Consider the following 25,000-nt stretch of genomic DNA (forward strand, 5'->3'; position numbering starts at 1 on the left):
TCGGTGTCCCATAAACACTAGTTTTTCTGATGGAGGTCACAGGGTGTGGCAAGAGCATCCTGGCACCAAATTATTTGCTCCATCAGCTGAGAAAAGGTAAACAAAGATGCTATATCAGTATTGGTGTCAAGTTGACGATCCTTTGTGTCTATTGTTTAGTAGCATTTTGCCCCCAATACTGGTGTCAAGATGCCTGTATTAGTGGCAAGGTGCCAGTAAAGTTACCTGTGTGGCAGCTTCTTAACTTAGACCAACCTAATCCAATATAATTATGAGGCTCTGCTCCCATCAGCATCCTCTGACCTGATATAATTAAATGTAAAGGGGAGCTGTAACCCCCTTGACACCCATTGACTTAACTTGCTTATTTTTGCTTAGCTTAACATAACAGAAGAGACTTCATCTTCTTAAGCTCCCTGAACTTGCGTTGACATTATAACCTAACTAGGAGACAAGGTGACATGTATATGCACACTAGTACTTCAGCCAACACTGCGGTCAAAGCCCACAGAACATCATGTAGAAATATTAGATACTAGATATCCAAATAATCAACAATTTGCAGAATGCTCACAGAATTATGAAGATCAGTCTATGTCTAGAAGTTTATTTGCATAATGTCATGTTAATGTATTTGGTGTGGTGTGCTCTATCTGTCCCTCCTGTCTGGCCCAGGATGCGGCTGCGGTACTCATCCATGGTGTTTGGTGTGGCAGTGTGTTTGGCCACACTAGTGCTGCTCTACCAGGTACTCAGCTTACCTGGAGAGACCATCTCTCCTGGAGAACAGAAGGTGTGTGTGGTATTTCTCTTATAATATGCAGAGCCTCAGCTACATTAGTGTGGTCCTGTGTATAATATTGTAATATTTCTATATCTGTATCAGGCAAGTAATCCCAACCAGCGTTGTCCAAAGTAATCACTACACACACACACACACACACACACACACAAACACGCCAGGTAGCTCAGTGGTTAGAGCGCTGGCTTCACAAGCCAGAGGACCGGGGTTCGATTCCCCTGGAGATATTTGGGTGTGTCTCCTTTCATGTGTAGCCCCTGTTCACCTAGCAGTGAGTAGGTATGGGATGTAAATCGAGGAGTTGTGACCTTGTTGTCCCGGTGTGTGGTGTGTGCCTGGTCTCAGGCCTATCCGAAGATCGGAAATAATGAGCTCTGAGCTCGTTCCGTAGGGTAACGTCTGGCTGTCTCGTCAGAGACTGCAGCAGATCAAACAATGAAACACACACACACACACACACACACACACACACACACACACACACACACACACACACACACACACACACACACACAGACTATTCACACTGCCACATCATCTGGTGGAAAGGGAAAGTTTCAATAATAATAATAATAATAATGGTGATAATATATGATTTATTTCTGGTTATAACATGATGGCCTGTCTAAGTATCTTTTCTTTCTATCTGTTTATGTATCGATCTTTCTTTCAGTTTGTCAATTTATATAGCCTATCTGTCTATTGTGGTATGTATCTCCTAATATACAGTTCTTCCAGTATAGTAGTTGTGATCCATCACTTCAGTATTCCCTCCCCTCCTAGGAGATTCTGTCCCTGGAGTCTCGTCTTCACCGCCTGGAAAGCAACATCCAGTCCAACCAACACACCATTGCTGAGATCAAGGCACTTGTCAAACAGCTTAGTAAGACCAATGCCAGGGCAAACTCCATCCTTGGCACACAGTTTGGGGCGGGGCCTAACAAGTTTAGCAGGTACTGTTGTCCTTTTTTTTAAAGTTGTTGTTGGTTCATCTCCTTTTGATTTTCTTTCTGTGGTTTACTGTATGAATGTGGTGTATTATGTATGTTGGACCTTAGCTACTTTCGTTCTTCTTTTAGTTCTCCATATTTGATAATCTATCTATCTATACATCTATCTCTATGTGTCTGTCCATCTATCTCTATGTATATAAATACCTATGTATGTATGTATGTATATCTATCTATTCAGTAGATGTTTATTGTAAAGCCTTTTTGTTTCCCTATGACAGAGTCCTCTTACTTAAAAAACAAACAAACAAAAAAAAATCTTTCTCTTTATGCTAATACTTTCTGTGTGACATGTGGTGCAGGAATGGCATAGGGTCAGTAGCATTGGAGGGAGGCCAGGGTCAGGCAGGAAGGGGCGGCACCTCAGGCCTGCGTCACATCACCAACAACCTGACTCATGCCTCGGTGATGGCAGACGACTGTGTGTTTGCTGTCACTGCCCCGCCATCTGCTGATGTACAGGTGTGTGTGTGTGTGTGCATGTGTGTGTGTGTGTGTGTGTGTGTGTGTGTGTGTGTGTGTGTGTGTGTGTGTGTGTGTATTTATCCAGTTGTATTTACCTAGTTGTAGTTTTACAGGGCCTGGGCTTTATGCTCATGTGGCCCCGTCTCCATATCTACACTTATCCAATCTTACTTTAAAAGTATGCATACTCGTTGCAGACACTACTTCTTCATTTAAACTGTTCCACATCTCAATACATCTTTGCGGGAAACTTTATTTTTTAATATCTCTCAGACATCTTCCTTTTCTCAGCTTTTTACTATGCGATCTTGTGCTTCGGATGTCATATTCTTCTCTCAGGATCAGTTTCTCATTATCCACTTGGTCCATTCCATTGATCAATTTATAAACTTGTATCAGGTCTCCTCTCTCCCTTCTTTGTTCCAGGGTTGGTAGATCCATAGCCTTTAGTCTCTCCTCATATGTCATCCCTTCAAATTCTGGAACCATTCTTGTAGCCATTTTTTGTAGTCTCTCTAATTTCCTTATGTGTTTCTTTTTATGAGGGGTCCACACTACTCCTGCATATTCCAATCTGGGTCTTATTATAGTACTTATCAATTTCTTCATCATTTCTTTGTCCATGTAGTGAAATGCTACTCCAATATTCCTTAGCAAATTATATGTTTCTCTAAAAATTCTATCAATATGGCTTACTGGTTGATTGTTTTCTTCCATCGTCACTCCTAAGTCCTTTTCCTTTTTGACTTTCTCCAGTTCTACTCCATCTCCCATCTTATAGATTCCCACAGGTCGTCTTTCACTCTTTCCCATTTCCATGACATGGCTTTTGTTCACATTGAATTCCATTTCCCACTTTTACTCCATTCCCAGATCTTATTTAGGTCTTCTTGCAGTATTTCACAATCCTCTTTTTGCTTTATAACTCTGCACAGTTTCGTATCACCTGCAAACAGATTTATGTAGCTGTTCACTCCTTCTGGCATGTCGTTAATATAAATGAGGAAAAGTATTGGTGCCAATACTGACCCCTGTGGCACTCCGCTTTCTACTGCTCTCCATTTGGACTTCATATCTTTAACTACCGTCCTTATTTCTCTCCCCTCAAATAATTTTCTATCCATCTCAATGTGCTTCCTTTTAAGCCACCCTTCTCCTCTAACTTCCATAGTAATCTTGCATGTGGCACTTTGTCAAACGCCTTTTTTAAATCCAAGTAAATACAGTCAACCCATCCCTCTCTCTCTTGTACTCTATCAACTATTCTAGAATAGAAACTCAATAAATTAGTTACACAAGACCGTCTTTTTCTAAAACCAAATTGGCTATTTGATATTAATTTGTTATCTTCAAGGAATTCGATCCATTGTTTCTTTATTATTCTTTCACACATCTTGCATATTACACTAGTTAGTGATACCGGTCTGTAATTTAAAGGTTCTTCCTTCCTTCTGCTCTTATATATGGGAACCACCTCAGCTCTTTTCCATTCTACTGGTACTGTTCCATTTTCTATTGAGCATTTTATGATGTTGTATATAGGACTTGCTAGTTCTTCCCTACATTCTTTCAGTATTCTGCCTGAGACTTCATCTGGTCCCATTGCCTTCTCTTCATCCAGTTCCTTCATTAACTCTTTTATTTCAAGCTTGGTTACTTTAATCTCTTTCATATAGATTGTCTCTCTATTACTCTGTGGCCTCTCAAATTTGGATTCCTTAGTAAAGACCTCCTGGAATTTTTTATTTAATAGTTCTGCCATACTTTTTGGGTCTTCCACCATCCCGTTCTCTCCTTTTAACCTTTCTATTGTTTCTTTTTGCCTAATTTTTCCATTTATGAATCTATAGAACAATTTTGGTTGCTCCTTACATTTTTCGACTGTCTTTTTCGAAGTTTTTTTCCTCTTCCTTCCTCACCTTAACATATTCATTTCTCGCTGCCTTGAAGTTTTCCTTATTTGCTGGATTTCTATTTCTCCTCCACCTGTTCCATGCTCCATCTCTTTTCTCTTTTGCCCTAGCACACCTTGCATTAAACCAATCTTTCTTTCCTTCTTCTTTAGGTCTGTATTTCAGGACATATTCCCTGACTCCTGTTTTGTATATTTCCAAAAATAAGTTATATTTCTCTTGCATTATCTCTGAGTTTTCCATCTCCTCCCAGTCTACATTTTTAAAATAGTTCTTGAGATTCTCAATATCAGCCTTTCTGTAATTTAATCTGTCTCCTTTCTATGAATCATCTCTATCTTCCTTCTTTCCCTCTTCTAAATCCATTTCTAATATTACATGGTCACTCTTTCCCAATGGGCACTTAAGATATATCTTATATCATCATTCATTTGTATACCCCTTGTAAAAACTAGGTCCAATCTCGCCGGCTTGTCGTTTCCTCTGAATCTTGTGTGTGTGTGTGTGTGTGTGTGTGTGTGTGTGTGTGTGTGTGTGTGTGTGTGTGTGTGTGTGTGTGTTTGTGTGTGTGTGCTTGAGTAGTAATGATATGATAGTAATGGGGATGAGTGTCAAGAGAGAGAGAGAGAGAGACAGTTATGAAATGAGTTTGTTTATGACCAGTTAGGCTTTTGGCTCTTGATAAGGGTAAATGAGGAAACCCTTGTTATATTAGGCTGGGGTGCATCTGTGGCTTTCATGCTCACTGCTTGGCTGGCTCATGGTTTAGACCTCCTGTCTGTGCTGCTGTGGTGTGATCTTGTCTGTACTTATCAATCTTGTCAAGGAAAGTAAAGAATGATCTTGAAGAAATGTCAGTGTTGGCAGAGAATAGCAACACCTAGAAAAGGGTTACATCAAGCCTTAAACTTTGTCTTGAGGACATGACATCTGAGTCTTGATTGCTTGATTGACTGATTGAACCAGATTTAATGTGAGTGCTGTGAAGAGATACAGAGAGGATGCAAGAGATGAAATAGATATTTGGAACTCCTTTCTTTTTAGCCCATGGTGTACTTGCTGGATAATACACTCCCTCAACAATAATCTTTACCAAACAGATGGAAAAAGTGTACGAGCTGCTCAAGTTTGACAATCCGGATGGTGGTGCATGGAAGCAGGGGTGGGACATTGAGTACTCACCTGTACAGTGGACGCCAGACCGCAAGCTGAGAGTGTTTGTGATGCCACACTCACACAATGATCCAGGTAAGGGAGAAGGCCTGGGTCGAGAAAGAGAGAGAGAGAGAGAGAGAGAGTGATGTGCAGTTTTTATGTAAAGGGGACTATCCCAGATTAACAAGACATTTAGAAAGAGCAAAAGTTTACAAGTTTTACAGATTTACTGAATAGAATAGTTGGATAATAAGGGATGAGGATGGGATGGGAGGGGAGATGAAATGTGTGGAAAATGGAAAGTGAAGATAATTGTGTTCAGGGAATGCTAACTTGTCTGTTCATGTCATAGGAAAACAGGAAAGCAAAATCAGGTAAAGAATTCTAGAATTTACCTGTGAAATGATGAAAGAATAAAGATGATGGTCAGGTCTGAAGGTGAGAGGATAGAAAGGAGTGGGAGGAGTAAGTGTTATGTATTGAGGCCATGGGAGTGATGAAAAAACATGCAGTTATGACATTTAGAAGAGCAATACCCATGACAACATATGACAACAGAATATTGTCATCGATTGTTTTGTCCTTTGCCAGTCTCTCCAGTACATGATAAGACAAGACAAGAAAAAAAAAGAAAACTACCTCAACCTTTTCATGTATTATAATAACATTATTAATTCTTCTTTCCTTCCCTAGCACATATCTTGTACATTTATTTATTTATTACTTATTTTTTATAATGCACATTTGTAAACCATGTCTTAATATTGCTTATGTGTCCCTTAATGTTTTCTGTATGAGGAAATGGAGCCACAAATGATCCAATGGATGAACTGTAATGGATAATGGCAGTATTTCCACCCCAGGCTGGATCAAGACCCTGGATCAGTATTACCACGACCAGACACGCCACATTCTTGACCACATGGTCGAGAAACTTCCTCTGGATGAGCGCCGCAAGTTTATATGGGCAGAGATGTCATATTTATCCATGTGGTGGGAGAAGCAGTCTGAGACTGTCAGGGAGAAAGTGAGACGGTGGGTGATTCTCTCTCTCTCTCTCTCTCTCTCTCTCTCTCTCTCTCTCTCTCTCTCTCTCTCTCTCTCTCTCTCTCTCTCTCTGCCACTCCTAAGATCCTTTAAGTAATGAGTTATAAACTTTTTATATATTTCTTGTTTTTCAATTTTTTTTCCTTAAATTTCTCACTTGTAAACCACATCTTTCTTTCTCCTCTGTTTGTTTGTTTCTTTCTTTCATTCTTAATATATTTTCTATCAGCACCAGTCTTGTTGTACATAGGTGGATATCTTACCTTTCTTCTTTATGCATTTAAGAAACATGTCTTTTCTTTCTGACCTTTCTTGTTTTATGCACCAGCACTACCCTTGTGCATGTATCTCCCTCTCTTCGTGAGACATTAGTGCAGTCTGTTCACATCTCTGTGTGGTGTGTGTGACCAGGCTGGTGGAGCGAGGCCAGCTGGAGATAGTGACTGGAGGCTGGGTAATGAGTGACGAGGCCAACACACACTACTTTGCCATGCTGGAGCAAATGATGGAGGGACATGAATGGCTCAAGCTCAATGTTGGAGTAAAGCCAAAGTAAGTAGTGACAGAGGAAGGAAATTTGAGATATTTTCAAGATATTTATCCCATTCTTTTGGCTGACTCTCTTGACTCTGTTTAGCGACTGGCATCTCAGTTGGCCTTTAGTAGTTGGGTCCAAGTCATAGTAAGGAGCATGTGTGTCCTGTACAGCAAAGGGTTCTGTTTTAAGCCAGCCAGAACACCACTGATATCAGTTATTGAGTTGAAGTTAATCTGTCAGCTAATTAGTGAGCTCTGTTTTCTTACATAAGATAAAGTCTGGCCTGCAGCAGGAAGTTATAAAAAAGTCCCATATAGATACTAGTCCCAGTATAGTTAAATAAAAGATTATATATTCAAAATTTGTGAAGTGTTTTTAAATCTCTGTCTTACAACAATTCAAGTCAAAGGCAGGAGGAAATGTAGAAGCAGGCAGGGATTTGCAGAGTTTGTCAGTGAGAATGAAACATTGAGAATACTGATTAACTCTTCATTAGGAAGGTGCAGTCATTCAAATAGTCAGTTATTTGGTCCCTAACGTATTTTTAGATAACTAACCACTCAGTCATGGGATGAGCCAATCAGTTATCAATGAATTCTTGCTTTGCCAATGCAATGCTTCCCTCACTGCCAGCAATGGGTGGGCCAATGATCCTTTTGGCATGAGCCCCACGCTGGCATACCTGCTCAAGCGAATGGGTCTAGAGAACATGGTGATCCAGCGTGCCCACTACTCTATCAAGAAGCACCTGGCCAAGGAACGCAGCCTGGAGTTCAGATGGAGACAGGATTGGGGTAGGTGTGAGAGAGAGAGAGCGAGCTTGTTTTGCATAAGCAGGAGTGTGTGTGTGTGTGTGTGTGTGTGTGTGTGTTTTGTGTGTGTGTGTGATTCACTACAGTCGTCTACTGGTCACCCAGCCAGTCTTCCCCATTACGGAGTGAGCTCAGAGCTCATAGACCACAACACACTCCACATACCGGGAAAGTGAGGCCACAGCCCCACGAGTTACATCTCATACCTATTTTACTGCTAGGTGAACAGGGGCTACACATTAAGAGGCTTGCCCCTTTGCCTCACTGCTTTCCGGGACTTGAACCCTGACCCTCTCAGTTGTGAGCGGAGCATGATAACCACTACACTATGTGGTGTGTGTGTGTGTGTGTGTGTGTGTGTGTGTGTGTGTGTGTGTGTGTGTGTGTGTGTGTTTCACTGTTTGATCTGCTGCAGTCTCTGACGAGACAGCCAGACGTTACCCTTCGGAACGAGCTCAGAGCTCATTATTTCCGATCTTCGGATAGGCCTGAGACCAGGCACACACCACACACTGGGACAACAAGGTCACAACTCCTCGATTTACATCCCGTACCTACTCACTGCTAGGTGAACAGGGGCTACACGTGAAAGGAGACACACCCAAATATCTCCACCCGGCCGGGGAATCGAACCCGGTCCTCTGGCTGTGTGTGTGTGTGTGTGTGTGTGTGTGTGTGTGTGTGTGTGTGTGTGTGTGTGTGTGGGTGTGGATTACCCAGTTATAATTACAGGAAAGGAGCTATGCTTATGTTGTCCTAATTCCATGTCTCCATATATCTTGAGATTTTTTAGCATTATGGAAATTATTCCAACATGCATCCTCAAAAAATATTCTCATGTGTTCAGTCTGCCTTACTGTAGTTTAGTTCTTCAGTTCTATGGTCTTCTTTGTTGTATGTTCCCTTGTCATCCCTGATTCCAAACTATATAACTTACTGCTTACTCATAGTTAACTGAGTCTTCACTCAAGCACTGTTTACCATTTAAGGCTTTTTGATGTGTGTGTGTGTGTGTTTACTTTTTTTTTTCTAAACATACTTACAATAGGAATAAAGCTACACCATTTTTGCTAAGCTACTGAAAAACTTGGTACAGATTGCTTGTCCTACACATACATTTAAGACAAGTCGAGTGAAGCAGGTGTTGTGTTGTCCTGTGTGCAAATGTGGCTGGATGGATGATGGGACATTGACCTTTCTTGTACAGATCCTGGCACCACCACTGAGATCCTGGCACACCTCATGCCCTTCTACAGCTATGATGTACCCCATACCTGCGGCCCTGACCCCAAGGTGTGCTGCCAGTTTGACTTTGGTCGCTTACCTGGCTCAGGCATCACTTGTCCCTGGCGGGTTCCCCCACAGCCCATCAATGAGCACAACGTCCATTCCAGGTGCGTGAAAAATACTCCATCAAAGCACAGCACTGTTGAGACAACAAGCTTCACTACACACTCTTCACAAAGGCAATGGGACTTGAAGCACTTCAATAGATTTTTTGGTTTCAGTGATGATGATAAACCACTTAATGTTGTAGTCGTGAGGCTGAAGACATAGGCTTTGTCAGAACTTGAAGTCTTGTCACTTTGCACTTTTACTCTATTTTTTATTATTAAAAGTTATAACATGGCTCAAAAACAGAATTGTATGCATAAACATAGTAAATACTTCTGTAATAGATGCAGGTGTACTAAACACTGTGTGGGTTAAATTTAAAAGGTTATGAATGAGGGACTGTGGCAGATGGGAGTAGAAGTCTGAAAAAGAGGGCCACATGTATGGAAGCCACACTCCATACAGGATTGACTATAAAAAATAATAGGGTCCATGTATAGTGCTAGCATCTGGATGGAGGAAAAATAGTGAGAGATGCATGTTATTTAACAAGAAAGCTTAGGAAAATCCTCCTACTTTTTTATTAATTTTCTTCCTTTTTTTCCTCTCAGTCAGGAAGACAAATTACTTTGCATTTTTTTTAATTGGAGCTTAGTACGGTACTTTTCATCTTTGTGTGTCTTTCTATCTTTCACAAATCAAGATGACAAACCACATAACATTTGATGAAATAGATTCTGTAAGAGCTTAACAATTCAATGGGCCTGAACTTCTGGGAAACCATTAGAGCCATGCTGCTGTTGGACCAATACCGACGCAAGGCTCAGCTCTTCCGCACCAACACCTTGCTGGTTCCTCTCGGTGATGACTTCCGCTATGCTCGAGCTGAAGAATGGGACCAGCAGTACACTAACTATCAGCGGCTGTTTGACTACTTTAACTCCCAGCCTGACCTGCATGTGGAGGTAGGGACTTAAGTGTTGTGTGCTCCTATGGTAACTACACACTGTTTAATTCTAGATTCACCAAAAGTGGGAGAGGAAAATGTTGTGTTCTTTCCTATGACAACTGGACTGTTCAAATCTATGTAGACTCACTGAGACTGGGTGAGAAAAGTGTTTTTTCTTATGTAATTGGGGAAAGCCAGCCAAGAGCAACATATAGAAGGAAATGCTAAAAAAAAAAAAGGCTCACTTAGTTGCCAGTCCCCTTGCAGGTTCAAGAAAGTTAGCCAAAAGAAAGGGTTAAATGTCTTGAGACCTCCCTATTAAATAAAGTCAAGTCATAGGAAGTTGGAAATACAGAAGTAGGCAGGAGGTTCCAAAGTTTATCAGAGAAAGATATGAATGGTTAAGAGTAGTGAGTTCCTTCTTGTGACAACAGTTTTATCTCCTGATTATTAGACATACCTGGAGTATCAATAATGTATTTCTGCACAAATCAAGGATGAACTGAAACCTTGGTGCCTTGGGAGTTGTGGAAGTGTTGTGGTGGTTGGTTGTTAGTGGAGAGATGTACAGTAGTACATTATTGTTTTAGTCTTAGAGCAGTACAATGCATTATTGCTATAGGTCAACAGGGATCTAGAATCAGCTTACACACACACACACACACACACACACACACGGCCCGGTAGCTCAGTGGTTAGAGCGCTGGCTTCACAAGCCAGATGACCGGGGTTCGATTCCCCAGCCGGGTGGAGATATTTGGGTGTGTCTCCTTTCACATGTAGCCCTTGTTCACCTAGCAGTGAGTAGGTACGGGATGTAAATCGAGGAGTTGTGACCTTGTTGTCCCGGTGTGTGGTGTGTGCCTGGTCTCAGGCCTATCCGAAGATCGGAAACAATGAGTTCTGAGCTCGTTCCGTACGGTAACGTCTGGCTGTCTCGTCAGAGACTGCAGCAGATCAAACAGTGAATTACACACACACACACACACACACACACACACACACACACACACACACACACACACACACACACACACACACACACACACACACACACACAGAGAGAGAAAAGGAAGATCATGCGTATCCAATTTGTTATGTTTTTATTCAAGAGTGACTGACATACTACAACATAGAGAGGGATGGGTGGATGCTATTTACCTGGACTTGAGAAAGGCCTTTGATAAAGTGCCACACAATAGACTGATGTGGAAACTAAAGAAAATTGGAGGAGTAAGTGATAAACTAGCAAAATGGATGGAAAATTACTTAGTGTGAAGAGAAATGCAAACAGTGGTGAAGGGAAGGAAGTCCAAGTGGAAGCAGGTAACCAGTGGAGTTCCACAAGGGTCAGTGCTTGGTCCCATCATGTTTTTGATTTGTGTTAATGATATGCCAGTAGGAATTGACGGTTACATGAATATGTTTGCGGATGATACCAAAATTATGCGGAGAGTAAAGAATGTGGAAGATTATAACAAGCTACAGGAAGATCTTGACAAAATATATGAGTGGAGTAAAGAGTGGCAGATGGAATTCAATATAAACAAGAGCCATGTTATGAAAATGGGAAGAAGTAGATACAGACCAAACAGGGATTACAGGCTAGGTGGTGAGAAGATTGAAGAGACCAATGAGAAGAAAGACTTAGGAGTAACCATGCAAAACACTTTGTCACCGGAGAAACACATTAACAAGATATTTTGGAAAACATATAACATGCTCCAAAATATTGGCCTTGCATTCCACTACCTAGATGAAGGAATGATGAAGAAGATATTATGCACCTTAATAAGACCCCAGTTAGAATATGCAGCTTGTGTCTGGTCACCGCATATGAAGAAAAATGTGAAGAAAGTGGAAAGGGTACAGAGGCTGGCAACAAGGATGGTACCAGGACTCAGGGAGTTAGACTATGACGAAAGACTGAGGAAGCTGGGGCTGACCACACTAGAAGAGAGAAGAACAAGAGGAGACATGATAACTATGTATAAATTGGTGAACAAGATTGACATACTGGACAGAGAATTGATAAAGGTGACCGCAAGTAATTACCTCCGAGGACATGGAAAAAAACTTATAAAGGACATCTGTCTAAATGATGTGAGAAAGTACAGTTTCCCACATCGTAGTATTGATAAGTGGAATAAACTGAGCAGTGATGTCGTTGACGCGGTGTGTGTCAATCAGATGAAAGAGAGATATGACAGGAGTGGACAAGGAGACAGGACACAGAGAGCTTAGCTTGGGGCCTGTAATATACAAATAGGTAAATGCACACACACACACACACACACACACACACACACACACACACACACACACACACACACACACACACACACACACACACACACACACACACACACACACACCGCGTAGTGTAGTGGTTAGCATGCTTGACTCACAATCGAGAGGGCCGGGTTCGAGTCCCAGGGCTGCAAGGCAAATGGGCAAGCCTCTTAATGTGTGGCCCCTGTTCACCTAGCAGTAAGTAGATACAGAATGTAACTCGAGGGGTTGTGGCCTTGTCCTGTTTTGTGGTGTGTAGTGTGTGACTGGTCTTAGTACTTCCCAAAGATTGGTCAGTATGAACTCCAAGCTCTTTCCATAAGGGAATAGCTGGCTGGGTGACCAGCAGATGACCTTAGGTGAATGATACACACACACACACACACACACACACACACACACACACACACACACACACACACACACACACACACACACACACACACACACACATACACACACACACATGTAATGGGGAAGACTGGCTGGGTGACCAGCAGGTGACTGAGGTGAATTACATACACACACATATGTACACACACACACACACACACACACACACATGGCCCAGTAGCTCAGTGATTAGAGCGCTGGCTTCACAAGCCAGATGACCAGGGTTCGATTCCCCGGCCGGGTGGAGATATTTGGGTGTGTCTCCTTTCACGTGTAGCCCCTGTTCACCTAGCAGTGAGTAGGTACGGGATGTAAATTGAGGAGTTGTGACCTTGTTGCCCCGGTGTGTGGTGTGTGCCTGGTCTCAGGCCTATCCGAAGATCGGAAATAATGAGCTCTGAGCTTGTTCCGTAGGGTAACGTCTGGCTGTCTCGTCAGAGACTGCAGCAGATCAAACAGTGAATTACACACACACACACACACACACACACACACACACACACACACACACACACACACACACACACACACACACACACACACACACACACACACACACATATGTACACACACACACACACACATATGTACACACACACACCTCCTCTGCAGGCACAGTTTGGCACACTGGCAGACTACTTCCGGGCGCTGCGTGAGGAGGCAGAGAGTGGTGCTGGAGGGACAGAGGAGCAGCCATTCTTTCCCTCTTTATCTGGCGACTTCTTCACTTATGCAGACCGTGATGACCATTACTGGAGTGGCTACTACACCTCCAGACCATTTTACAAGAGCATGGATCGCCTGCTGGAGGGGTACTTGAGGTAAACATTAGCCAGTCATTCACACTACATATGTAATGAAGCTCATGCGCTACAATATCAGTATAGCACAAAGAGAGGAGACTTGTATTCTCCATGGAAAAGGCAAAAGGAGGAAAAGCAAACCATCTCTTTATTTACTATTACTTGATATAACAAGAACATTCTTGTGGTGCAACATTTGGTACTCTTTTATCATAATTAAGAACTACCAGATTTTGTAAGGCTGAAATTTAAACATAGTTGGTAGAGTTTTTTAAAGAGACACTAGAAAACATGGAATGAAGTAGTCCAGAAGAACGTCAGTGGTTTACATCTGTGTAGAGAGACTGCTAGAGACTGTGCAAGCTGCCATTAAGATGTAATTGAGAGAGAGAGAGTATTTATGATTGAGTTTAAAATAAAGAGATAAATACATGAATATCTTGATTCACATATATAACAGTGATGACTCTTCCTATTGTCATTGACATTATTATCTCCTTGACCCCTTGCTATCCTCAGAGGTGCTGAGATAATATTCTCCCTGGCACTGGCATCCCAGAGTGCATCAGTCAACACTCCCCCAGCTGGCATGATGGAAGCCCTGATTGCACGGCTGGTGGCAGCACGCCGTAACCTGGCACTCTTCCAGCACCATGATGGCATCACGGGCACTGCCAAAGACCATGTGGTGACTGACTATGCCCTGAGGTGGGTCTTGTGTCTTTACTATGGTGACTGTTGCTATGTACTGTACATTATCTCTTTGCTCACCAGGCCAGCAATCCAGCAATCCCACACAAGAACAGCCCAGATATAGATAGCTTCACACACTCAAACACATCATTCACACCCTCAGCTCCATCAACCTATGATATAAGTGACAGTGTTTTGGACTACCTTACTACACAGTTAGCCAACTTCCAGATCAAGGTCTGAGAGCATACATTGGCACAGCTCACCCAAGTCCCTTCATAGTAAGACTTTTCCCATACCCTATAACTACACCATTCCTAAGACAATAGTTACAGAGTAATCTTACTACATTGAACAAATCAATGATTATATGAAAGGAACTTTAAAAAATGAAGAATTGGCAAGCAGTTTAGTGTACACTCAGAGATAGGTAACAAATAAATTGATAAACCATCTAATAGTCAACTCCTGAATGAGTCATGATAATGGATTTGTTGAAATTTTTCTGGGAATGAGAGAGGTTGAATGTATGATAAATGGTTGCATCCAGTAGTGCAGGAAACAAAAAGATCAAGTGATGGAAAGTGTCATTGACTGGGGGTATGTCAACCAGTGAATGAATCATGCATTTCCAGACTTGTGAGGAGTGTGGATGACTGCCAGCACATCATCCAGCAGTCAGCTCACTACCTTCTCTCTATTGACCAGGTGAGCTCCTCTTACTTGACAGCTCTGCATGTGTGTGTTTTAGGATGGAGAAAACTTTACCTGTTTGAGACAATGATTTATATGTTTACTTAATATTTTTTTATGCTAGTGAAGCCATGACCAAGGAAAGAAAGCCCACTAAGGTGCCAGTTCCAAAAGAGATGTCAAAAGATCATTGAGAATTGGAGTGAAGAGAGAGAGAGAGAGAGAGAGAGAGAGAGAGAGAGAGAGAGAGAGAGAGAGCGCACAGATATGTATTAGTACTGAGAGAGATGAGGAATGATGAACTAGTGAGAGATAAGTTATAGGATTAAGAACATTGATGATGAAAGCCAGCACTGTTTATCTACTGAAATAAAAGATTAAGAAGAAAATTAAAATCAACCTTTTCTTAAAACAGCAATATTGGATGTCTTTGCTTTACCTTTTCTTTCAAGGAATTAATTTCACAGGTTTGGAAAATGGCTTGCTATATAGGCTAAATTATTGAGTTTTTTTTTTTTTTTTTCTCTCTCTCTCTCTCTCTCTCTCTCTCTCTCTCTCTCTCTCTCTCTCTCTCTCTCTCTCTCTCTCTCTCTCTCTCTTGGTCTTCCCTGTGGCTCCCATTCCCAGCATCTTGCAGCTTTTCCTCTCTCACTCTTTGTTGATGCTTTATAAATTAAAACAGTGTGTCTCTCCAATGGCCCCTTTACAGCGTGCATACAAGGCCAGTCCAGAAACAGTTTACTTTGAGCTGGGCGAGAAGTTTACTGAACACACACAACCGCCTTCACGCATGGTGCTGGGCCTGCAGGAAGGTGTGGTGGTGACAGCAGTGGTGTACAACTCAGTCCCTCACAGACGCATTCAGCTGCTCACTGTCCGCACATCATCTCCATATGTGCAGGTGGGGCAGCCAGGAGAGGGGAGGAGGACAAAGGGAGGTAGAATATGATAAATTTGTCTATTTACAGTATATATATATATATATATATATATATATATATATATATATATATATATATATATATATATATATATATATATATATATACGTATATGTATATATACTAAGCGAGCAATCCCACGTTGGGTTTTCCAGACAAAGCAACATCACACTCACACCTGCATCTCTCACACTCTTAGGTCCATATTCAGAAACACTGCTCTCTCACCACAGTTTTTTTTCCAAGACCACAGAAATTTATAGCAGGATTTTCAATAGTATTTCTCCAGTTAATAATATAAAAATCTTATTACTCTGCCTCTAAAACCATAAAAACACCTTAAAAACTTGCTTAAATTCAAATAAAGGCTACAAGCACAGAAGTGTTTGAGAATATGAGAAAGGATTTGTTTCATGGTACACCATACTACAATACAAGATGGATTAGTATCAATGAATAAATATTTCCTAAGTGATAGTAGATGAATGGAGTGGACTCAGTGACCAGATTATCAATGCACAGACAACAGGGAAGAGGGAACCTTAAAAGTTTATTAGATATGCTGGTATGTGTCATAGTGTAACTGCCACGTGTAGGTAAACTTGCTCCTTGCATCTCCTATGTGTTGTTAAATTGGTGCAGGCAGGCAGGATAAGATGATGTACATTAAGAGTTATGATAAAAAGGCTAGCCTTGGTACAAATAGCTGGAGTAGATTGAGTAAGAGGAGACAAGTTAAGGGTATGGTGAATAAGAATTGTTGAAATGAGAGGTAGTAGTAGTTGATATAGAACAGCCCTGTGCAACCTGTGGCCCAAGGGCCACATGCGGCCCTCAAAGGCTTTCATTGCGGCCCATTCTCCTAAAAATAAACTATAGTGCAGCCCTCAGAGAGAGAGAGAGAGAGAGAGAGAGAGAGAGAGTTACCAAGTAGAGCCCACCGAAAGTTTGACAAAATTCATATTCTCGTGTATCAGTATCACCATATTTTTTTCTATTTCTTTCACTAAGGTACAGATTTTAATTATATTAGAACAGAAAATAATATATTACTAGACATTTTTAATCATTAGATTGAGTGATCATTGGCTGTCTGTCTATGAGTCTGACACTTATGGTTCACATACTGTAGTATGGTACGTGTGTTCCCGCCTGTCAGTACCGCTGCCTCACCAGTCTCCGTTGTGACTTCATTTGTAGTGCTTGATTTGTGATTACCAGTATGTACTGTAAGTTGTTAATGTTGCAGTTTTGTGATTGACTTTAGAAAATTTGCAAGCACAGTGTATCCAAAACTCTCTGCTCATGCAAGGAAAATAATGGTAGTGTTTGGTAGCACATATGTATGTGAGCAGCTCTTTTCAAAAATTAATCTGGTTAAAAACAAGTATAGATCTTCACTTACTGATGAACATTTGGAAAGTACCCTGTGTGTAGCCACATCATCCATACAGCCTGATATTGATGAGTTGGTATCCCAAATGCAACACCAAACATCTCATTAGGGTAGCCTTTTATTTGCAAATTAATGCTCAGGAAATGTCTGTTTTTGATAATAATTCTTGTTAATGATCTCAGTTAACCAACAATACCTAATTATTTATGTTTGTACATTATAATAATAAGGTACGGTAGCCTTTCCTTTGCTCATTTATAGTAAGAAAAATACATTTATTTAGGACAATTCTTATTTTTGTGATCCAATATAAATAAAATCAGTAACAAAATGATTTCCTACCTTTATCAGTATAATCTCACATAATATGTCTTTGATCGTAGTAAATAACATGAAATAGTAAGGTTATGTGGCCCTCCATACCAACAAAGTCGTGACTAGTGGGCCTTTGGGAAAAAAGGTTGCACAACCCTGATATAGAATAACATTTGATACTAGAATGAATGAATAAGATCAAATGTATATACAGCAAATTGATAAGTAGATGCTTCTCTTGTTATTTCTCTTTTACCAAAACCTATACATTTAAATAATTAATTTTTATTGATGCGCACTCTCTCTTGCTCTCGCTCTCTCTCTCTCTCTCTCTCTCTCTCTCTCTCTCTCTCTCTCTCTCTCTCTCTCTCTCTCTCTCTCTCTCTCTCTCTCTCTCTCTCTCTCTCTCTCTCTCTCTCTCTCTCTTTTTCTCACCCACACACATCTAGATTGTTGGGCCCAAGGACACGCCAGTACTGTGCCAGATTGATCCAGTGCTCCTCAAGTGGGGAGAGGCAGCATCTACCATGTATGATGTCACTTTCCTGGTGGACATTCCTGGACTCTCCCTTGCCTCGTACAACATCCATGCTGTTAATTCTGATAAGCTGAAGAAGGAGTGAGTACTGCAGGGGATTCTTTTTAGTGCTTTTTACATTTTCTGAATGTTACAGCAAAGAAAATCTAACTTTTGGTTATAGTCTTGTTGAGTGTATCTGCCTTGCAACCTGACAAGTTGAAGGAGAGAGTGCTGCTTTGAGCTCATGCTCTTGTTTTTGTTACTAATTTTGTTGTACAGCAGTATTCTATCTGTGTATCTAATGTATATACCAGGCTAACAATCCTACATGGGGTGGCATTGACAAAGTGTAACCCATACACACATAATTCACGCTATTAGTTCCAGTAATATCTGTATGATAGGCTGGGAATCCCACATTGCATGGCCCAGACATAGCACAACTTTTCCATAGACATCATTCACGCTGTTAGCCCTGCCAAGAGAGTGAAAGATGTATGCATGAGTGTGTGGTGCTTGATCTTAACTTTTTTTCCTAAATGTTATAATGAAGAAAACTAGCTTTTTTTTTGTAGAATTTTGTGGTGTACACCTGCCTCTCAGTTTGAGTGTTACTTTGTCATGTGTTATAACAACTAAGAATGGAAACCTAACTTTCTTTAGTCAGCTTTGTATGTAGAAGTGTTACTCTGTCATGTGTTATAGCAGAGGAAACTTAAAATTCTCTAGTTGTAAATATCTTGTGAATAATAGTTTTTCTTCAACAGAGGTTTCATGAAAGGAGTCTAGAATATGAGGTTAGCCCAAAAACCAAACACTTTTGAGATCATCGTACATAAGCAGATACAGAACAGAATATGAGAACATAGGGAGACCTAAACAATGCAGTTCTTACAAAAAACATAAACACAGTTGTGTCTCATGCATTTCCTTTTCCTTAGAGTACCAGGCCATAGCTATTCAATTGTCATTTTGTATTACTGTTATGGTGTGTCTGTGGCCAACAGCTTGGTGGTCTATGGACATGTGTTGGTGAGTGGCCACAACATTCCATCTTTCCCATCCGTCTTCACTGTGGAGGAGCTGAAGGGAGATGAACCCATACTGCTAGAGGGTGGACAGCTCAGTGCCACCTTTGGCTCCCACGGCCTCTTACAGTCTGTGGTGTCTCAGGGTCGGCAGATGAATGTTAAACTGGAGTTCATTAAGTATGGAGTGAAGTGAGTATAATAATGTTGTAGCAGTGCAGATATGTTCACACCCATACATGCATGCTTAAGGGAACAAGTTTATTTCCCTTTTCATTATTTAAAAACCAAACCACTAAATTTTCATAAGCTATAAAGTTCCTTAGATGAGTCATGTTTATAAGTTTAATTAAATTTGGAGCAATAGTTTTCTTTTTTAAGGAAAGTACGAAACATTGACTTTAAGATTTTTTTTTATTTTGACAAGTTTTTCTTGGATTTTCTTGAAATTTGTCATAAGATACTTTGATGATTTTCTAAGAAAATTATTGTCAATTTCCTTTATTGGTTTTGTTGAGAAAATCCAGAATGTTTCCTCATCCAGATATTTCTGTAGACCTAATGATGAGATGGGGTCTTTTTTGCATTTTTCCACATCTTTTAGGTTTTTAAGTGTGTCATTCCCCTTAAGTCAGTATTGACCTCCTCCCTATGTACAGTATTGCCTTGAGCCATTCTGTCCCCAGCCCTTACACACTGATGCTCTTCTCCCTTCAACAGAAAACACCGTGAGACCAGTGGGGCTTACTTGTTCCTGCCAGACAAAGAGGCAGAGGTGGTGCCCAGCAATGGTGACGGAGTGGTTGTGGTGAAGGGGCCTCTCCGCTCCAGCCTCACCAAACAGCACAAATATGTTCTTCATTCTGTATACCTAGCTAATTCTCCTGGTATGTGTGTATGTATGTGTGTGTGTGTGTGTGTGTGTTTGTCTTCACTTAGTTGTGATAGAGAGCCTGAACTACTCCTGTGTGATTCTGTCTATATAATATATATATATATATATATATATATATATATATATATATATATATATATATATATATATATATATATATATATATATATATATATATATATATATATATATATACACACACACACACACACACACACACACATATAGTCATGTTAACTGTTGATTAGCAAAATAATGTCCAGTGAAGGTAAATATAAACTGTAGCCTGCGTTTGAGCCATCAGCTGGTTTGTTTACGTCTGCGCAACATGGCGGCCGTGAACTCGAAAGAGGAATCAGACTTCACAGGGTTTCAAGGAATAATGGAAAAGAGCGCTTATGTGAAGAAAATTCTGGAGTTAGAAGGTAAAATTGAAAAACTGTTTGAAAAGTATGAGGGCCTGGAAACGAGTTATGACAATGTTAAGAAAGACTGTGCCGATATGAAGAAGGAAAATGCAGCACTGAAAGAGGAAGTTAAGCTAATTAAAGTGAATTGCGAAAATGTGGAGAATCTCTAGGAAAAGTGATGGAGAAGCAGGCTGAATGGAAAAAAGTCAGGAAGTGGAAAGAAAGGAGGTAAATTACAAAGTTGCAAGTCTGGAAAAGGAAATCAAAGAGTCAGGGAGAAAACTTTGGGCCTTGCTGAAATTATAGATCAACAGATCATAGAAGAGAAGATAGCTGAGAAAGTGGTGAAGGTTATTAAGTCAAATGAGACATTGGTGAGGGAAACTGTAGACAAAAAGAGATGTGTGGTGATATTTGGTGTGGAGGAGGATAAGACACCGAGTAAAATGGAGAGAGAGAAAACATAAAAAGGTGATAAATAATATCATTAATGTGGTGCAAGAGGAGGAAAAGACCTAGTACAAGAAATAGAGGACTTCCATAGAATTGGAAAGTTCACAAGAGAAGGTATGAGGCCAATAAGAATCAAACTTAAGTCACAAAAGGATGTAGATGAATTGGTGGAGAAGTCATGGAGGCTAGCCCAGCAGGAAACAACAAGGAAGATTTGGTTGAGAAGAGATCTCGGTGAAAAGGAAAGAGAAATGTTAAATGAGTTGAGAAAGGAGGCTTTGAAAAAAATGAAGAGAGGACAGAAGAGGAGAAGAAAGAGTTTTTCTGGAGAATCTTGGATATGAGACTGAGGAAGTGGTTCATAACCCAGAAAAGTACAGCAAGAAAGGACTAAAGAAACTTACATATGAGCGAAATGTAATGTATTCCAACATAAATGGAGTGATATCGGGATTTTAGAACTCAACGATTACTTGAGGGACAAGAACCCAGATATTGTGGGTCTTACTGAAACAAAACTGAGAGAGGAGAAGACCTGATGAAGGTTGGAGAAGGAAATATAACGTTTGGAAAAGAAATAGAGTAGGTAAGATGGGAGGAGGAGTGATGTTGCTGGTTAAAAAGATATAAAGGTGGATCAAGTGAAAAAGGTATGGGAAAGGCAGAAGTGCTAAAGATCAGAGCAGAAACTAATGAAGGAAAAAGAGGCACTACATAGTGGTGTACGTACCACCTAAGACAAATGCATGGTCAGTACAGGAATATGAAGAAATGATAAGTGATACAGGAACATGTCTGGAAGAAATGTTGGGTGGCTGTGAACGAACTATAATGATGGGAGATTTTAATTGTAAAGAGGTGTGTTGGGAGGACTGGTCAATGGAAGGATCAGAGACAACATGGGGAAATACACTATTGACACTGGCAATGGAAAATGTGTTAACTCAGTGGGTCAAAGAAGATACTAGGTTTGGAGGAGAGGAGCATCGTCAAGACTGGACTTGGTCTTTAGTACAGAGCCAATGGTCATTGAGGAGATGAGGGTGGAGTGCCCTTTAGCAAAGAGTGATCATGCAGTTTTGGAGTTCAAGGTGATAGACGAAGAGAAATCTAGAAGAAATGAAGAATATAAAGTGGGAAGATGGAATTATGCCAAGACAGATTTTGGAAACCTAAAGAAATTCTTTCAAGAGACAAATTGGATGAAATTCAAGAGTGCTAAGGAGCAAATGAAAAGTGGAAGGAATTTATAAAAATATACAAAGAAGGTGAGAAAAATTTGTACCAATAAGACAACATAGAGAAGTTGGAAAGCAGGACTGGTTTAACGATAGATGTGAAAAGGCTAGAACAAGAAAAGAGGATGCATGGAAGAGGTGGAGAAGGAAAAGACGGATTAAGCAGTGGGAAAGTTACAAAAGAGCAAGAAATGAATATGTGTTGATTAGAAGAGAAGAAAGAAAGAAACAAGAAAAGGATATAATTGATAAATGTAAAGACCAACCAAGGCTTTTTTACAGACATGTGAACAACAACATCAAAAATAGAGAAAGTATTGAAAGTTTAGAAGTAAATGGAGTATACAGTGAAGATCCCAGGAAATGGCAGAGGCTATGAATGGATGCTTTCGGAAGGTATTCACAAAGGAGACTGCTTTTGACAAACCACTGGTAATGGAACAGAAAGGGATTATGAAGGAGTTTCAAGTAACGGTGGAGGAGATCAAGAACATGATGGGGAGTTTAGAAGTGAGAAAAGCTGTGGGACCTGATGGGGTATCAGGATGGATTTTAAGAGAATGCAGGAGCAATTGGCAGAAAAAGTTTGTGAAGTAATTGATGCCTCATTAAGGGAAGGCGTAGTGCCCCAAGACTGGAAAAGAGCTAACATTGTCCCAATCTATAAATCAGGTAACAAGAGAGACCCATTGAACTATAGACCAGTGTCACTTACAAGTGTGGTAGCTAAGATGTGTGAGAGGGTGGTGAAGAATAGATGGACAGACTTCTTGGAGAAAAATGACATACTTTGTGAGTGTCAATTTGGTTTTAGGAAAGGGCGTTCATGCACGACAAACCTGATATGTTACTATTCGAGGGTGATAGATGTAATACAGGAAAGAGATGGTTGGGCTGATGGAATATATCTGGATTTAAAAAAGGCCTTTGATAAGGTACCACACCAGAGACTGATCTGGAAACTTGAAATGGTAGGAGGAGTGCATGGCAGTTTACTAAAATGGATGGAAGACTTTTGGTAGGAAGAGAAATGAGAACAATAATTAAGGACAGACCATCAGAATGGGGATTGGTGGAGAGTGGAGTTCCACAGGGATCAGTGTTGGCACCAGTAATGTTCGCAGTCTACATAAATGACATGGTGGATGGGGTGTCCAGTTATGTGAGCCTATTTGCAGACGATGCAAAATTGTTACGAAAAGTGAGATGTGACAAAGATTGCGAACTACTCCAGGAAGACTTGGACAGAATATGGAAATGGAGCTGTACATGGCAAATGGAGTTCAACACGACAAAATGCAAGAAAATAGAGTTTGGCAAGAGTGAAAGAAGAATCAGGAGTATGTACAAGATAGGAAATGAAGACATAAAACCAGTCATGAAGAAAAAGACCTTGGGGTGACAATTACCAATGACCTATCGCCAGAGAGACATATAAACAAAATAATTGGAGAAGTATTGAACTTATTGAGGAACATAAGAGTGGCGTTCGTATATCTAGATGAAGAAATGATGAAGAAAATAATTACTGCAATGATAAGACCGAGGCTTGAATATGCAACAATACAGTGGGCTCGAACTTAAAGAAACACATAAGGAAACTAGAGAAAGTACAGAGGGCTGCAACGAAAATGGTGCCTGACTTAAGAGATTTGACTTATGAAGACAGACTGAAAAGAATGCAACTTCCAACCCTGGAAAACAGAAGAGAAAGGGAGACCTGATAGCAATATACAGAGTGATGATTGGCATGGAAAAAATGGATAGGGAAGATCTGTGTATGTGGAATGGAAGAATGTCGAGAGGGCATGGGAAAAACTAAAATGGCCACTTATAGGAGAGATGTGAAAAAATATAGCTTCCCTCATAGAAGGGTGGAAGCATGGAATAGTTTAGACGTGGAAGTGGTCAACGCAAGGAATATTCATGATTTTAAGAAAAAGCTGGACATTAATAGATATGGAGACGGGACAACACGAGCATAGCTCTTTTCCCGTATGTTACAATTAGGTAAATACAATTAGGTAAATACACACACACACACACACACACACACACACACACACACACACATATATATATATATATATATATATATATATATATATATATATATATATATATATATATATATATATATATATATATATTTTTTTTTTTTTTTTTTTACATTACAAGGGCACTGGCCAAGGGCAAACAAAGTGTTGGAAAAAAAAATCCCGCTGGTTGCCAGGCCCTGTTAAGATGAAAGTAGAAAGAGAAAAACAAAAATCTAAAAGGAGGGTCCAGTTAACGTAAGAGGTGTCTTGACACTCCTCTTTTGAAAGAGTTTAAGTCATAGGCAGGTGGAAATACAGACACAGGTAGAGAGTTCCAGAGTTTACCAGTGTAGGGAATGAAGGAGTGAAGATACTGGTTAACTCTTGCATTAGGAAGATGGACAGAATAGGGATGAGAAGAAGTAGAGAGTCTTGTGCAGCGAGGCCGCAGGAGGGGAAGGCATGCAGTTAGCAAGTTCAGAAGAGCAGACAGCATGAAAACAGCGGTAGAAGACAGATAAAGATGCAACATTGCGGCGGTGACTTAAAGAATCAAGACAGTCAGTTAGAGGAGAAGAGTTGATAAGACGAAAAGCTTTAGATTCCACCTTGTTTAGTAAAGCTGTGTGTGGATCCCCCAGACATGAGAGCCATACTCCATACACGGGCGGATAAGGCCCTTGTACAGAGCAAGCAGCTGGGAGGGAGAGAAAATGGACGAAGACGCCATAGGACACCTAACTTCTTGGAAGCTGATTTAGCAAGAGTAGAGATGTGAAATTTCCAGTTTAGATTTTTAGTGAAGGATAGACCGAGTGTGTTTAATGTAGAGGAGAGGGAAGTTGAGTGTTATTGAAGAAGAGAG

At 40.5% G+C, this 25,000-nt stretch overlaps 1 protein-coding gene across 1 annotated transcript in view; it reads left to right on the forward strand.

Moving 5' to 3' along the window:
• The window catches only part of LOC123514813 (alpha-mannosidase 2x-like), a 35,052-nt gene that overhangs the window by 1,347 nt on the left and 8,705 nt on the right, over positions 1 to 25,000 (forward strand). The window contains exons 3-18 of the mRNA XM_045273025.1: positions 676 to 793; positions 1,586 to 1,755; positions 2,115 to 2,274; positions 5,291 to 5,438; positions 6,209 to 6,380; positions 6,804 to 6,944; positions 7,564 to 7,724; positions 8,950 to 9,136; positions 9,865 to 10,042; positions 13,324 to 13,532; positions 14,034 to 14,222; positions 14,843 to 14,915; positions 15,610 to 15,801; positions 18,002 to 18,171; positions 19,080 to 19,292; positions 19,821 to 19,987. Of these exons, the coding sequence (XP_045128960.1) occupies positions 677 to 793; positions 1,586 to 1,755; positions 2,115 to 2,274; positions 5,291 to 5,438; positions 6,209 to 6,380; positions 6,804 to 6,944; positions 7,564 to 7,724; positions 8,950 to 9,136; positions 9,865 to 10,042; positions 13,324 to 13,532; positions 14,034 to 14,222; positions 14,843 to 14,915; positions 15,610 to 15,801; positions 18,002 to 18,171; positions 19,080 to 19,292; positions 19,821 to 19,987 (2,647 nt within the window). The 5' untranslated portion in view covers position 676. The remainder of the gene's footprint in view (positions 1 to 675; positions 794 to 1,585; positions 1,756 to 2,114; positions 2,275 to 5,290; positions 5,439 to 6,208; positions 6,381 to 6,803; positions 6,945 to 7,563; positions 7,725 to 8,949; positions 9,137 to 9,864; positions 10,043 to 13,323; positions 13,533 to 14,033; positions 14,223 to 14,842; positions 14,916 to 15,609; positions 15,802 to 18,001; positions 18,172 to 19,079; positions 19,293 to 19,820; positions 19,988 to 25,000) is intronic.

Source organism: Portunus trituberculatus, chromosome 38, assembly GCF_017591435.1.
Source record: "Portunus trituberculatus isolate SZX2019 chromosome 38, ASM1759143v1, whole genome shotgun sequence".
NCBI lineage: Eukaryota > Metazoa > Arthropoda > Malacostraca > Decapoda > Portunidae > Portunus > Portunus trituberculatus.